Source organism: Camelus ferus, chromosome 29 (assembly GCF_009834535.1).
Source record: "Camelus ferus isolate YT-003-E chromosome 29, BCGSAC_Cfer_1.0, whole genome shotgun sequence".
NCBI classification, from domain to species: Eukaryota; Metazoa; Chordata; class Mammalia; order Artiodactyla; family Camelidae; genus Camelus; species Camelus ferus.
This window is the reverse complement of record NC_045724.1, coordinates 19,111,752-19,127,313: the sequence shown is the minus strand read 5'-3', so window position 1 is coordinate 19,127,313 and position 15,562 is coordinate 19,111,752. Positions and strand designations below refer to the sequence as shown.

General features: G+C 43.6%; 2 protein-coding genes across 11 annotated transcripts in view; one reads left to right on the top strand and one right to left on the bottom strand.

Moving 5' to 3' along the window:
- Positions 1 to 12,942, top strand: part of TRIM55 (tripartite motif containing 55) — a 38,306-nt gene extending 25,364 nt beyond the window's left edge. For 5 of the 7 annotated variants that reach the window (XM_032469918.1, XM_014566891.2, XM_006193750.3 and 2 more), the window contains one exon: positions 11,913 to 12,942. In XM_032469918.1, the coding sequence (XP_032325809.1) occupies positions 11,913 to 12,018 (106 nt within the window). In that variant the 3' untranslated portion in view covers positions 12,019 to 12,942. Of the gene's footprint in view, positions 1 to 4,880; positions 8,036 to 11,912 lie in introns of those variants that run through there. The other 2 variants (XM_014566885.2, XM_032469919.1) reach the window with 2 other exon arrangements.
- Positions 12,943 to 13,817: 875 nt separating this feature from the next.
- Positions 13,818 to 15,562, bottom strand: part of CRH (corticotropin releasing hormone) — a 72,763-nt gene continuing 71,018 nt past the window's right edge. For all 4 annotated transcript variants that reach the window (XM_032469858.1, XM_032469860.1, XM_006193747.3 and 1 more), the window contains 2 exons: positions 15,258 to 15,425; positions 13,818 to 14,892 (listed from right to left, as the gene is read on the bottom strand). In XM_032469858.1, coding sequence (XP_032325749.1) covers positions 14,301 to 14,892; positions 15,258 to 15,304 — 639 coding nt within the window. In that variant the 5' untranslated portion in view covers positions 15,305 to 15,425 and the 3' untranslated portion in view covers positions 13,818 to 14,300. The remainder of the gene's footprint in view (positions 14,893 to 15,257; positions 15,426 to 15,562) is intronic.

Below are 15,562 nucleotides of genomic sequence, written 5' to 3'. Positions count from 1 at the left end.
CAGGCAGAGTTAGAAACTGGCCGTGGCAAAAAACCAGATGTCAGCTCTCTGCACTAGTGGGGAACTGGGATTCTGCTTTTTGTTAGATCAGAGGCACATTGTTGCCTTCCCCACCTTCGTTCTCAAAGGGAAACTAATTTCTCAACAAGGTTTAAATTTTGCCCTACATTGCCCTGTGCAAACCCCCTGCACCTGAACTGGTCTTTAGCTGCAAAACCCCCCTAAGTTCCCCCTCCTCTAGACTATGCCTGCTGTACGCTCAAAAAAGGAGAGTTTGGTGGAAATAACATTTGATTTATTTCATGTGTTAATTTTAAAATTTATTTTTTTTAAAAATTACACCACTCTCTAGTCAACCTCAGAAAACAGGGTGATAATGAGATGGGGAGGACATTCTGAGACAGGTTGGCTGCCCTTGGAAAGCCATCTCTGTGAGCCTCCTCTCCTGGGTGATCTCCTGGTCCAATCTGCTTCTGTCTGCTGCCTTCTCTGCCTACACTGCTTACCTGCAAATTACACTCGAGTGTTAACACAGGGAATACCCCCACCCGCCATCCCCATGGACAACTGGGTATTTTATTGGGAGTACGTGTGGCAATTAGATTTTTTTTCCAGAAGTGAGATTGGCAACAATGAAAGCCCCTCCCTCTTCCTCTTCCTTCCTTTCTAGTCAAGCTTAGTGGACTTGGGTGGAAGAATTTATCCAAACCATTTGATGAGAGCTGTTCAAGGAACAGAGATTTCCAGAGAAATGTCTCTCTATTGGGTAGATTAACTTGGCAGCTGGCCAACACCTAAGCTAGACCATGGCAGCTGCTTCAAGGTCAGAGGACCCCAGCCCTACCTGTACCTGCCCCCAATACACACATGCACACGCACACGCACATACACACACACACCCTGCAGAGAGCCAATTGCTTTGGAGACAAGGTTGTCAACATTAAAATCTCTGCCATTTCTGCCTCCATAGAGAACCACAGTTCATATGTTTCACCAGAGCACTAAGTAGTAGTTGTAAGAGACCCTCAAAGCTCTTACCATTATCATAGCTCTTTGTAGCTGCAAGAATAGAATATTCACTTTTCACATTCCATTCTTCAAGCCTAAAAATGGACAAACAAGTTGGGGAGAAACTCTGTAAGGCCTGGGGCACAGAAAAGAACACTGACATTAGGAGAAAGGACTCAGGTTCCTGTCCTCCTGCTGCTTCTGCATCTGACCCTGGGCATTTAATTCTTTGAGCCTCAGGTCATCTATCCAGGTTCATCTATTTATACAATATTAGAGAGTGAAAAATCGAGCACGAAGATTTTTATCAGTTGTTCCAGGATGTTTTCATTGGGAGGGTTATGGACACAAATCTGGGCAACAATAATAACAATAGATTCTCGGTGAAATAGATAATCCATTGATTTCTCAAAATGTGTTTCTTCCTTGAAGCTCCTACATGAATTCTTATTTCCCAAACTACTTCCAAGTCTCCTCCTACAGACCCATTCAGCTAAATATTTACACAGCTGTTATTACCCCTTTAGATGTCATAAACCACGGAAAATCCCTGTCTGAAGTCCACCTAACAGTACTTAGAGACTTTATTGCCCAGCAGAGCAGAGATTTAGCATGAACACAGTACAGGTAGTCACAGAATATTAGATGAATGAAGAGATGAAAGGTATGCTGAGTTTCAAATTTCACCTATTTTAATTGTAAGGTTCAAAAAGTTTTGACAAATATGTAGCACTGTATAGCCACTACCCCAGTTAAACATGAGTATTTCCATCACTCACAGAGCTTCCTCATGTGCCTTTGCAGGGAACCTCCTTCCCGCATCCCAGCTGCTGTTTCTTGTCATTATCGTCTTGCCAGTTCTAGAAAGTCTTAAAATGAAAACACGCAACATGGACTTTTCTGTGACTGGCTTTTTTCTCTTCGCGTAACGCTCTTAGGACAAAATACATCTATTTGGTCGCATGTATCAGGAGCGCAATTCTTTTTATTCCCCACGTAGTATTTCATTGTGTGGAGATTTTTCAGATCTCTTTCTGTTTGACTCCTGGCTTGATTCTGTTGTGGAGAGAGAATATTCTTTACATGATTCCAATCCTTTTCCATGTATTAACATTTGTTAATACGGCCCCAAATACGAGCTACCTTGGTGAACTGTTCCATGTGCAACTGGAAAGCTTGTATTTTCTGTTGATGGGTGGCGTGCTCTAGGATGCCCACCAGGTCAGAGGGTGCGGTTCAAGCACACTCCATCCTCACTGATTTCCTGTTTCCTTGTTCTACCAGTTGCTGAGAGAGGAGTTTTGAGATCTCCGATGGTAATTGTGGATTTGTCTGTGTGTCCTTGTAGTTCTATCAGTTTTGTCTCATGTATTTTGAAACTCTTAGGTGCACTCATATTTAGCACTGTTGCACTTTCTTGAAGAATTTATCCCAAGATAAGCATTAAAGATAACTTTTTTGTGTGTATCCCCCTGCTTAAATGGATATAGGAAGGGTCCTCATTCACATACACTATTTTTTAAGGTAGGATAGATAAGTTAGAGGGCAGACAGGAAGAGCCTGGAGGAGGAAGATGCTGACAGTCCTTACGGCCTTCCAGGTGGCTGGCCACCACTGAGAAGACCTCACGGCCTAAATCCAGCAAACCTGTCTCCCCTTCCTCCCACAAGCCACAGCTCAGGGCCAAGCACAGCAGGGGCCGGGATGGCTGCCCTGCCTGATGCTTTTAAGTAGCGGCTGAACTTTACAGTCTGATGGTTAGTTTTCACCCATCTGTGGGGCCGTATTTTTAGTTTAGATGTAAATTGCTTTATGAGCTGATATCTCTGTACATTTTAATGACATGCCTAGGTCCTGTTCACTCCTTGTCCTGTCTACACCAGTTTCCACAGAACTGCAGAGGCCACCCAGTCATGGGCCAGGGACTTCCAGCACCAGGGTTTGTCCTCTTGGCTGAGAAGGTCCAAGGTTTCCAACTCAAGTATTGACAAGAAGGTGCAGATGGTCCCTCCTCCTGTCCTGAGTGTTCCCAGATCCTCCCTACTGAATATACCATAAGCTCAGAGACACAAGGTCAGGTACAAGGTGGGTTACCCACACCTTTGAGCTCTTTACTCTAAAATAGCAGAAGGGGTGAGTGGAAGTCAAGTCCAGCGTGAAAAGTGTCTCTAAGCAAAATCAGCCTGTGGCCATCTTAGTCCCCAACCCAGGCTCTATAAATGTTGTCCTGTGAGGTTATAAAGGTGCTCCCAGGGGAAAATAAACATTTCTTAGAAGAAAGAAGGAAGGAAAGAAGATAAAGAAGGTATCTAGGAAGGAAAGGAGGAGGGAAGAGAAAGAAGGTCGGAAGGAAGGGAGGGAGGAAAGAAAGGTACATGGCGCTGGCCAAGACTCTTTTCTTTTCATGAAGCCCAGGGTTTATTTCCTAGACTCTCAGAAACTAATATATGTGTCCCCAGACCCGAGACCTTATCAAATTTCTCAGCCCTGGGTCCCCACAAAGTGTCACACTCAAAAAGATAAAATAATTTTCATGCAAATGACCTTTGAGACCAAATCATTCACTCTGATTTCCAGGGCAAATAGCAACTCCAGCTGCCACCAGGGACCAAGAGGTGAGAGGTGCCTGAGACTATAGGCCTGGAAAACTTCTTTTCTGAGCGAGATTAATTTCACAAGGTATCACAGAACGTTTAAAAAAAAAAAAAAAAAAGCAAGAAACCAAGAATATGATTTCCCATGAGTGTGACTATAGGTCCTGTGTTCTTTGAAATGATCTATTTAATTTTCCAAAACAAACTGAAATGAATGAAAATTTAACTATGTTCTCTAAATTTAATTGAGGGATTCTGGGTGTCAAATTATTTTCAAACAGAAATCCCTACTGAGAGCAACTGCTTGTGTTTTACAAATTAGGAGATTCAAGCTTATGAATCGAATCGCTGATAAGCCAGGCTCCCTGACTGTGACGGAATTTCACTTGGTAAAAATAGAAAACTGATCAGCACTCAGGACTGGCTTGCATTTACTGCATAACGTTGTCCAGGACTTAATAGTCCTAGAAGTTACAAGAGGTTCTGATAATGAAATGCAGGCATTTTTACATGGAAAAAAATTTGGAAGAGAGTAAAGTTTTTTAAAAAGAAGTAAGTTTTTGATAAGACTATCATATTGTTAATGCTTTTTCAATTGTATCCAACAAATGCAATTTTCTCTTGCTGGGCTTTTTTTCCTGCTAGGAAAGTGACAACCTAATAGTTGTCAATTTGGGGGCTTTTCTAGAAAGGCCAGAAAAAAAAAAAATCTATACTAAAACTGTAGGCTGTATTTCTCAGGATCAAATGGCTTCCTTAGTCACTTTAATAGGAAGCGACAATGGATGTATCCATTTTAAACAAGGAGATGTAGTGTGAATTGTGTGTGAGCAGTGTAATGACCCCATTTCTCCTGGCAACCTGTGCCTACAGCTCTACGATTCCATGAAAACAGTAACACAGGCCCGGGGAGATCTCTCTGGGGGAGCTGTTATGACACAGCTAGTTGAGTTTTGCTTCCTGTATTTTTAAGTTGTTTATTATTCTGATTTAACCTAAGATGCTTATTAGTGTTGTACATCCTGTGGTTTTATTTCCTGCCTTTATTTATGTATCTCAGTGATTTCCACAAAATGCCTTTTCCCCTCTACAACCAACAAAGCAAAGAATTAATTCACCATTGTGTTCATATATCTGGACACCCAGTGCCACGTGGCCATGGCTGTGACTAATGTGTGTAATCGCTTTATCCTGTACAGAGTCTTTCATAAAGATTCTCATTTAAGCCTCACAACAGCCCTGGGCAGTAGGCCTTGTCAAACTTCCCCATTTTTTTAGTGGCAGATCATAGAGGATGAGTGACTTGCTCAAGATCTCAGAGCAGCTGGGAGAGTGGTGCCCAGTGACCCCTTGTCCTCCACCAAGGAGCATGTGCCTGCAGGATAGTGGAGGCCACGCCTGCATCTAGGAAAAGTGAGTGAATCCCCACTCTCCTTGGGTTGATGTGACTGAAGCAAAAACAGTGTGACCAAGGGCTCCCCTGCTTGGACTCGCCACTCATGAAGCATTGGCACAGAGAGGTTGTTTCTAGGCCTCCACTGCTTGCAGTGATGTGACTGTCCATTGCAAATGAGAGCACTCCTAGCCTTCAGCTGCACCCCATGCTGCTGACCAACCGGCCTCCCTCTCTCTGACTCCCGGTGGTGGAGTTGGCCCATCCCCTGAGTCTCATATGCTCAGCAGCACTGGCTGCCTTTTTCTCTTTGGGTTTGTGGTCACTATTAACAACCCTCAGTACTTTATCCTCAGAGTTACTTTGAGACAGTTCCTCAACTGTCCCAGGTTTTCTCATCCATAAACTGGGTGTTACTATTACTATGCCATCGGCATCCCGTGGCTCTTGAGAAAAACCTGTTGGCCTGTTCACCTAACACAAAGTAAAGAAGTCCTGTCTGTGAGTAATTAATGATCTAATTAGCAGTATTTTGTAATTTAATTCTCCTCAGAAAGGCTGAGAACACACACACTCTGTACTGGACACACAGTGTTGGGTCCACACCTGAGAAGAAGGTTAGCTCTAAGTTTTTGCCAAAACTATGATACATTTTCATTTCTCCTTCCTGCTCCCCACCTGACCCCATCAAGTCCCAGACCAAACTGTTGTTTGAAACAGACCAAAGAGAATACACCATACATGTTCCTCCAAGTTAAGAAAAAGCAAGTGAGTTTAATTTCTTGTTTCATAAGCCTGGTTTCTGATCTTCCCTTAGCAAGAGGGAAGCAGATAATAGCAACGAAGCCTCTGAATCAACTCCCTTCATCCGTCCCTCCATCCCTCTGTGTGTGCAGCTGTATGCTCCCCCAAGGGGGAAAAATGCTCTTTAGTGAAAGTTCACCCTCCAGTGTTCATTGGGAGGGGGGACCTCTTCTATTCCCCCTCAAGCATTCGCAGAAAGCCTACTGGGTTTTCACAGCTCTGCTGCAGCCCTAACGGACCGGGGTGCTCTGCTCTGAGCAGAAATGACTGCATTCCTGTGAAAGAAATGCCTGTGATAAGCCTGCCCAGCCGACTTCCAGGGCTTAGACCCTTGGCTGTGAGTCCCAGACCACAGCCCAGTTACTTCTCAGGCATTGATGACTGGCCTAGGTTCTTGGCTGCACACTTTCTTTCAGTCTGGAGTCCACAATGCTTACGCTCTCCAAGGGCCTGGACTTCCGGAATGCTATGTCGGGGGCAGGCCAATGCTTGGGTTTAGTCTTTCCGAATAAACATTCTGAACATGGCCTCAGCATTCCAGCTCACACCTGTTTCCAGCATCTGGCTTTGACTCTCTGATGCAGCCTAGCAGGTGCAGGATAGATGCTGGCGGTTATCCACTCAGCAACCTCATGTCCAGCCTCACCCCTCCTGTCCACATTCCTTTAAGGCAAATGGATTTCACTGTAGATGGGCAGGGGTTCTTTGGCATTGACCTAGAAAGACTGGCATTTAACATGCAAGGGTAACCAGATCCTTCTGTCAGGTTGAATTTGGGATTGGCGTTTGTGGCAGCAGAGGAATGAGGGGCCCAAGTGTTGGGGCCTGGACCCAAATTTCCACACTGCCCCCAGCAGCCCCTTCCGTGCCTGGCATAGTAGCTGACGTGTCCACAGTAGTCATCCCTCAGGGTGAGGCATGGCCACGTCTAGGTCAAGTGCTACCTGGCAGGGGTGTGCATTAAGCCATCATCATCCATTCAGGTCTTAGTGACAACTCAGCTTCTCAGATCAATGTCTGTCACTTGGAGAAGCCTGAGGGACGGGAACGCAGGACAGGTACATTTTAATGATGGGCATCATGGGTGTTGTAGAGAATCATCACTTGGGGAAGGGCTGAGGCTGGCACCTTAAGGAGGCCCTGGGAGGAGGCAGCCCAAGGGCACTGGTTACTGGCAGAGCTCACGCTTTTATTTTAGGCCAGCAAAAAATAATTCCCCTCATAAACGTGGCTACCCCGACATATGCAGGGTTGAGTATCAGGGAAGCGTCTGCTGAGTTTTGTTCAGTCAGTGAATTAAGTGGGCCGAGCTGCATTGAGGTAAAGAGGCTACTGGTATCACCCCCAACACCAAAACAAGAGAATTTCCTCCCAAACTGCACCCAGGTAGAGCCCCGATGCTAAGCGCCCAGGGGCGCATCTGGCCTCAGTTAAACACTGAAGGCAGTTTCACGCTTTGTCAAGAATCTCACCACAAGAAGCACATTGGCTTTTTTTTTTTTTAATTCATCACATTAAGCACAAAAATCAAGCCAGACTCTGTTGAGAATTTTACTCTCTTTTCTTTGACACTTTCCTACTAAAAATGAACCTTTTATTAAGAGCAACAAGCTTGTGTGCCTTTATAGACCAAGAAGGTGACATTAAGGAAAAAGCAGGCCAGGTGAGGGCAAATGTTGATGGAAACATAAATACATGATATTCTTTGTTTTCCTCTTTCCTCTGAGCATAGCAACTGTCCAAGCACAGTGATAAATGGTCATGGAAACCAGCCTTGAAGTGGGGGAGGCCAAGGGGAGGGGTGGGCACTGTGGAAAGCAGCGGAGGGTGGGGGGCACATCCCAGCCCAGAGGGACAGCGCTGCTTGGCAGGTTCTGGGTTACTCAGTTTCTGCTTTGGCAAGAGGACGTGCAAATCCAGATTTTAATGTGAAATCTCCCAATTTAAAAAAATTTTTTAATTGTGGTAAAAAATACCTAACATAAAAATGACCATCTTAACTACTTGTAAATTCAGAAGCATTAAGTAAATTCCCACTGTTATGCCATCCATCTCTGGAACTTTTTCATCTTGCAGAACGGAAACTATACCCATCACCCACCAAACAACATCTTCCCATTGCCCCTCCCCCCAGCCCTTGGCAACGACCATTCTACTTTCTGTTTCTATGAATTTGACAGCTCTAGACACCTCATGTAAGTGGAATCATACTGTATTTGTCTTTTTGTGACTGGCTTATTTCGCTCAGCCTAGTGTCCTTAAGGTTCATCCATATTGTAGCCTGTGTCAAAATTTCCTTCCTGTTTAAGAGTGAGTAATATTCCATTACATGTGTACACTGCATTATAGTCATCCACTGATGGGCACATGCATTGCTTTCACCTCCTAGGCTTGTCAACAGTGCTGTTGTAAACATGGGTGTGCAAATATCCGTGTGAGTTCCTGCCTGCAATTTTTGTGGGTATACACTCCTAAAATAGAATTGCTGATCATATGGTAATTCTATGTTTAATTTTTTTAGGAACCACGATACTATTTTATAACATTTTACATTCCCACCAACAGTGCACAAGAGTTTCTGTTTCTCCACATCCTTGCTCCTGATTTTTTAATGTTTGCAACTAATTCAAGTCTTTTTCAAAATACCATGCAGCCACACAGTTCAGGCCAAGCAAACACTGGCTGTAACCTGGAGCTGTCCTGCACACAGAGACAGATGTCCACAAGCCATGGGCAGAATACATGCTCCTTAACCCCCAGCACCAAGAAATGGTTCTAGATGATGCAGCTTGCCAAAGATGATGCCTGCACATCACTCAGCTCTGGGTAGAAGCACCTCTCATCACCCTGCTCTTCTGTGCAGGGAAAAGATACCCTAGGGCCAAAATCTGACATTAAGTTTTCCCTTTCAAAGGACATTTGATAGTAACAGGAAAGAAATCAAAGGAAAATAAAAGATTGTGTGTTTCTGAGTGAGTTTGGCTCATGAATACCCAGCATTCCTGGTCAAGTTCATCTTTTCTTTAAGTAAAGGTCTATTTCTCCCTTCTGCTGGTCTTCTGTGGATCTTAACTGAACTGGATCTCACCACTGATATGGAAAATTCTGCCTCCATGTTCCATTTCCTGTTTCTATTTTATGTCTAAAACTCATATTTCTCAAATTATCTGAAGCCCCATGCCGCTAGAGCAGTATTAAATGATGGTTGTAAGTTAGTTCATTTGTTTTGTCACCTGAGGAAAATCTGTAAAATTTAGAAATAATCTGGGACTAACAGTCCTCTCTTCACCTTTTCCTACACCTCAGACTAAACTGGAATGCAGGACAAGCTCATAAGCAGGTAGAGGAGATCAGTACTTCTCATTCTCTGCCCTGTATTCAGCTTCGTCGGACATTATTATTCCCAAGGAACAGGACTTCGTGTGATGAAGGCGAGCCAACATTTGGAAAACTATTCAAAGGAAAACATATATACAGTTCCACTTGAGGGAGGCTGTAGGGAAAACGTCCGCTTATGATTTAATGGGCTGTGCATATAGAAAGGTTTCTAAAGCTTTACCTCATTCTTCCTTTATGAGACAGCCATATATAAAGTTGGGTTACTTGGAGACACCCTGGAATGGGTGATGGATAACCATGGTTATAACATGCCAGAGGAACTAAGACATACAAATGGTGTCCGGTTCTGGAAAGATAAGCATCACAAATACAATCGTCTTTCTTTACTGGGGGTTGTGGCTCTTGTATACAGTTCCTCATTGTAGAAATAGGCCCCAGTGATTCTGCCTGGCAGAAGCACCTCTTCACTGATATGAGATGGAAGGAAGGAAGGAAGGAAGGAAGGAAGGAAGGAAGGAAAGAAATGGACATTTATGAAGCACTTAATATAAGCGAGACATGTGCAAAGTGCTTTCGGTGTATTACTTTATTCACTCAGTCCTTACAACGACCTTGTGAGATAGGGTTTCATCTCTGTTTCACAAAAGAGAAAACTACGGCTCAGAGAAGTTAAGTGACTTTTCCGAGGCATACAGCTAATAAATTGTTGGTCTGGGATCCAAAACCAGGCTAAGCCTCTTTGCACAAAACTTCCTTTTTGAGATGATTGAGGGGTCTCGTTTACATACACAAGACCAACGAGACAGTGTTATCACCTACAGACACTCAGGATATTCTCTGCTCTTGGTCCCACTCTGGCACCAGCCTTTCTTCCCTGAAAGGTAGCATTGGTTCATATTGTTTAGTGGAAAATCTAATAACTGACAGAAAACATGGGGGTATAAAAGTGGCGAATCCAAACTATTTCATACCAAGTTTTGAAGGCTTACGGGTATTAACAGCTGAAACATTTTAAATGGAAGATAGACTTCAATCTCGAGTACAGAAAAACAAAGAAATATATACAGATTCCAAAAGCAGTCCCAATGATTTGTAAGCCACCAGCAGTGTCACAAAGACCCTATTCCTCCGTAGAAAATACCTTACCCAACTAGTTTAACCCTTTAGATATTTGGAACAACTGTCAGGGAAATGTCCTCCAGATTAGAAATTGCCTTCAAGGAAAAGAAGCTTCAAAATGAACCCTGACGGTCCACAGGCAGAATTCACTATCCACCCATACAGAACAGTTAGAAAAAAGGTACTTGAGATGTTAATGATATGCCCAGATCACTTGCTTTTTATTTATTTATTTATTTATTTTTAGGATTCTTGAGATTAAGGTGACTATGATGGAGGAAAGGAGAGTTCGATGTGCATAAATAGGCACAGGGCTCTGTCAGGATGTTTATGCCACCTCAACTTCAAGGACAAAGAGGTAGCTCACCTAATACCAACAGAATCTAATAACAGCCTTTAAAAAAAAATCCCAGTCACACTTACGTCTTAACCACTCCTTAATAGAAAGTGACGTGCTTTTTTACTCTACTGTGGCTAATATGAGTCCATGACCCTTCTTAATTTGCCATCAGGGAGAAACATGGCAGAAGGAAGGATAATCCCAAAGCCATAAGAACTTGGGATAATTTTACTAAACTTGAAGCATTACCCCAAAATACCAATTAGGGTAAAATCTGGTAAAGTGCAGGACAAGCCCTCATTTTTCACTTGAAACTGTTTTGAGTGGCAACAGAACGACGTACTCACCAAAGTTCTTCTTTGCCTGTGGCAGGTGTTGTCCATTAGAATAGCGGCTTCATAAAACCAGCCTGGGCTTTCTGGGTTGAATGCACGTGCATACCTCATTGCTTTGACATCAGTGGCATCCTAATCCGGTGGGGGGAGCTTTGCCAGTGAAGTCAGCAGAATATGTTAGTCTGTGTTTGGCAGTTCTCCTAGGAAGAACTGTGTTTGTCTGGTACCTTTAATGTAAGGAGTTTGAGTTTATACAGCAAATTGAATTTCAGCAAGACTTGTCTATGACTGTCTCTCATTCCACGAAGTTATTGTTATTTAGACTCAAAGCATAAATACATTTCACTTATGAGCTTAGATTTTGATCAGTTACTTCAAAAATCATAACTTGTATCTGTCTGGTATCTATAAAAGATATCCCTTTAGAGATGTTGATGTTATTAGATTTTATTGCCTAGAGGGAAAAAAAAGTCCTTTTATTCATGATTTGCTCAAACTATGCCTGCATTTGTGCAAAAATTACATATATATATATGTATGTATTTTTCACATCCTAATAGAAATTCTGATTTTAGCAGTGGAGTGATTATAATACATCATGTGGTGTAGCAAAGTCATTTAAATTAGGATTTTATTTTGTAGACTTTTCTAAACCCAGATTTGATTAGCTTTAATGTGACTTTCACCTCAGTAAATCATATCCAGGTGGACTTTAAAAGAACAGTAGAATAGCCTGGACTCTTTCCCAAGAACGTTCCTCTACTGCATGCGTTACTGTTGCCCCTTTTGGGGTCATGAGTGTGAATTCCTTTCATGGCTCTTGGCCATGGCCAAGATAACCCGAGCTTGCTTTCCATCCCTAATAATAATTATGTCCTATATAATTATTATTATCCTTTCTCCTCAGTAGAAAAGTGGCTGGGCCAATTCAAAAAGGACTAGCCTCTTCTTCCTCTGACACAGATTTTCTTCTGTTGCAGACTGGTTTTGAGGACCCTCCTCTCCAGGGACAGCCTGTGGCTTCAGGGAGTGGGAGTGGAGCTGATTCTGAGCCAGCTCGCCATGTCTTCTCCTTTTCCTGGTTGAACTCCCTGAATGAATGATGTTCATTCCAGCTGCTGCCCCTCTGTCTGCCTGGCTGAGATGTATGCAGGCAGTAGGGAACCTACATGAAACTAAAATCACGCAGATGATGAAAGGGACCTCTGAACAGGATTTCTACAAAAAATACCCTTAAATTCCAGATGACTTATCTAACACATTGAGGGAAAACAATGCTTTGAGAAAATAGTTGCAGAAAGGATTGGAAAAAAAAGAAACCTGATCTTACGCAAATCATTGATTGTGTGGGAAACATTTTGAAGGGTGTGTAGGTGTGGTACGTGTGTGCATGCGTCACTAACAAGTGGCAAGTGTTGAAAAAAGTGGGCACTACACTCTCGTCTCTAACAGGCACCAGCTTTTGTTATGACATCGTAGTAGTTCGTATTCTCTTTCCTCTTTAACAATGCAGGTGGGCAGTGAAATTCAGTGTTAATTCAGAAGTGACCGATTTATCAATATATGGACAAGAGATAAATCATTGACCAAAGGTATGAAATGTTTCACAGAGGTTTCCTCTTTTCCATAATAGATGTCGCTGGATGGATGTCCAGAAATGTTCTTTGACTCTGGTGACACTTGGACAAAGTCCAGAAGGCTAAAGGCCTAGGACATTTTTTGACATTTTTCTAATCTTGGTTTTAGATACACAGATATCAGGCACTTTAATGGAAAAAGACTTTTCAATAGAAACTGTCTGCTTTCTCATGTATCCACCCTGGCACCAATCTGCTGAACTGTGGAACTGCATGTATTTAAATATATATATATATATATTCACACACAGTACACATTATACATGTACATATATATTTAAACCATGTTTTATTTGTCCCACCATAATGCTCTTCAAAACATAAGTATAACTTTACTCTGTATGAACTCTTAAATAAATACTGTTTTTAACAACTTAGTCTTACAATGATTTATTGTGTTTCCTATCATCTTATTAATCTGTTAGTCAAGCGAATTCAAAGGGTCCCAATGGAAGAAGCATCTTCATACATCCAGATTAACTTTGAAGTATTAAACATTTGATTGAATTTTTAAGTTATAACTAAACTAATTGGTACAACTAAATATGTGTGCTGTTAGATTTTAGAAGTGCATAGCGATAGTATATATTTCTAAGAATTAAAGTAATTAGGGCTGGCATAGACATAAAGGAGGTGTTTGTGAAGTTATTAAAGTCAAAATAAGCTGTATAAGAAAAATATTCCTGAGGGCCATTTTATAGCAACTACTTTTAGTTCTTTTAAGTGGAGAGGCTATCAAGTTTCCCCTATTAGAAGTCAGCAGTGGAAAATAGCTTAGAAAAAAATTAATGGTACCAAAGTAATAGTTTGATAAAGCCTTTCTTATAGGAAAACAAAACAAAACACCAATGCAGCATTCTGGCCCTATAATTGGAGGAAAGCTTTGCCTCAACCCTTCTCTTTTCCTTACCTCCTTTCCCACCCTCCCCAATTATTTCATGTCTTATAGTTAATCAGGGTTAAATGTTACTTCCATTATGAATGAATCTTCCATTTATAGAATTACTGAGCCTTAGAGCTAGACACAACTTTTCAAATTTTTAAACTCATCCTCAGAGGAGCAATCTGAGTACAGAGGTGAGTTCAAGGTGGTTGTAAGATCTGTGTGAGGCACTGACATATGTTTGTGTTTTTAGTAGAAAATAAAATGCAAGTTTTGTTTTTTTCTTGTGCTGAAGTCAATTTGGAGGAAGTGAGGAGCTCAGACTATTCCCCTGTGAGCAATGAAGAGGAAAAATAAAGTCATGATTACCTTTGCAGCTTTTATTAGAAATATAAATATTCAACATTCTCTTACACACCCACATTGACCAAGAGGAAAGATGTTTTATTACGGAAACATTTACAAGGAAAAGTTGATTCAAAGAGCTGACAGCTCTTTTTCTCACCCACCCAAGAGAATGACAATCTCGTTGGCTCAGACCACAACCAGATCAACGGGGTGACTTGTCTCCTTCTTCAAAATGTTTCCCCCTGGGTCTATACTCTCTTTAAAACACCGTTAAAGACACCTGGAAATAGAAACTAAAAGTAGACAATACAAATTACGCCATGTTGCTGTTACTGCAGGTGAATACACTTTGTGCATGCTACTTAAGGAGTGTGGGCGTCTCAAGCTATATAAAAATAAACAAATGGTATCAGAGCAACGCTATGGTACAGAATACCGTATTATTTTTTATTTTTATTTTTTGTGCTAAATGCAGAATCTTTTTGGCCAAACGCACCGTTTTACTTCCCAATAATCTCCATCAGTTTCCTGTTGCTGTGAGCTTGCTGTGCTAACTGTTCAGCCCTGGCCATTTCCAAGACTTCTCGGAGGAGGTGGAAGGTGAGATCCAGCGAGATGGGAGGTTCCTCGGATCGCCTCTCCCTCTCCGGTGCCTCCTGGCGGCCGCCGAGGGCATTCTCGGCACCGCGCTCCGCCGGCTGCTCAGGGCTGTCGAGCGGGCGCCGGGACAGCGGCAGCTGCTGCAGCAACGCGCGGAAAAAGTTGGCCGCCACCTCGTCCGGCGAAAGGCGGCTGCCGGCGAGAGGCGAGGAGGCGGGCGACAAGGGGGCAGCGGGGCTCTTATTTAGGTTACCCAGGCGGAGGAAGTATTCCTCCCCCAGGCGGAGCAGGACGGGCCGAGCCTGCGGCTGCTGGGGCTGTTGGGGCTGCGGCGGCGGCTGAAAGAAATCGAGGGGCTGGGGGTGCTGCGAAGCCTGCCGGGCCCCTAGGACGGGCCCCCGGCTGAGGAGGGCCCTGCATGGAGGGCAGGGCAGGAGAGCCACCAGCAGGACGCCCGCAGACAGGAGCAGCGGCAGCCGCATGTCAGAGGCGCTAGTTGCGGCACAGAGGTGGGCAGAGGGCATTGTGAGAAAGAAAGAGAAAGAAAGAGTTGGTCAGAGTTGAGCTCAACTGGGAGCTGCACTTGCTGGGGTCTTCCTACAGGACACCCCCAGACACAGCACTGGGGCTCGGGCGGGTGCTGTCCGCGGTGCTGAAGCGCCCGAACTGGGACTTCTACAGTTGGAGAGAGACCTGGAGCAGGGAAGGGGACACCTGCTCGGCTCGGCGCCAAAGCTCAGCCCCTCGCCGAGACTCTTACGAGACTCACGAGGGGGCGGTCCCTGAGTCCCCATTCTAACAATCCCCCAAAACAATTCCCCGAGTTCTACAAAAGACCTACAAATTTAAGATCTCACCTGCTCAAAACTTCCCCCAACCCCCACCCCTTTCCGGATGATTTCATCGTTGTCCTCTGGATTGAGAACTGCTGCCACCTTCTCCTCGTTCTCCACCCCTGCCCTTGTATCCTTCTCTCGGCGATCGGGGTGGATTGGGGGCTCGTCTACACAGCCTGCGAGGAATAACTGCAAGTTCGGGTACGATGAGCAGCCGTCTAAGTTTGCTTTTGCCACAGCCCAGTTACTATCGGAATCTTGAGGCACAGTCCGCACACATACACATACACACAAGCACACACACGCCTAGGGACAGCCGGCTGCGC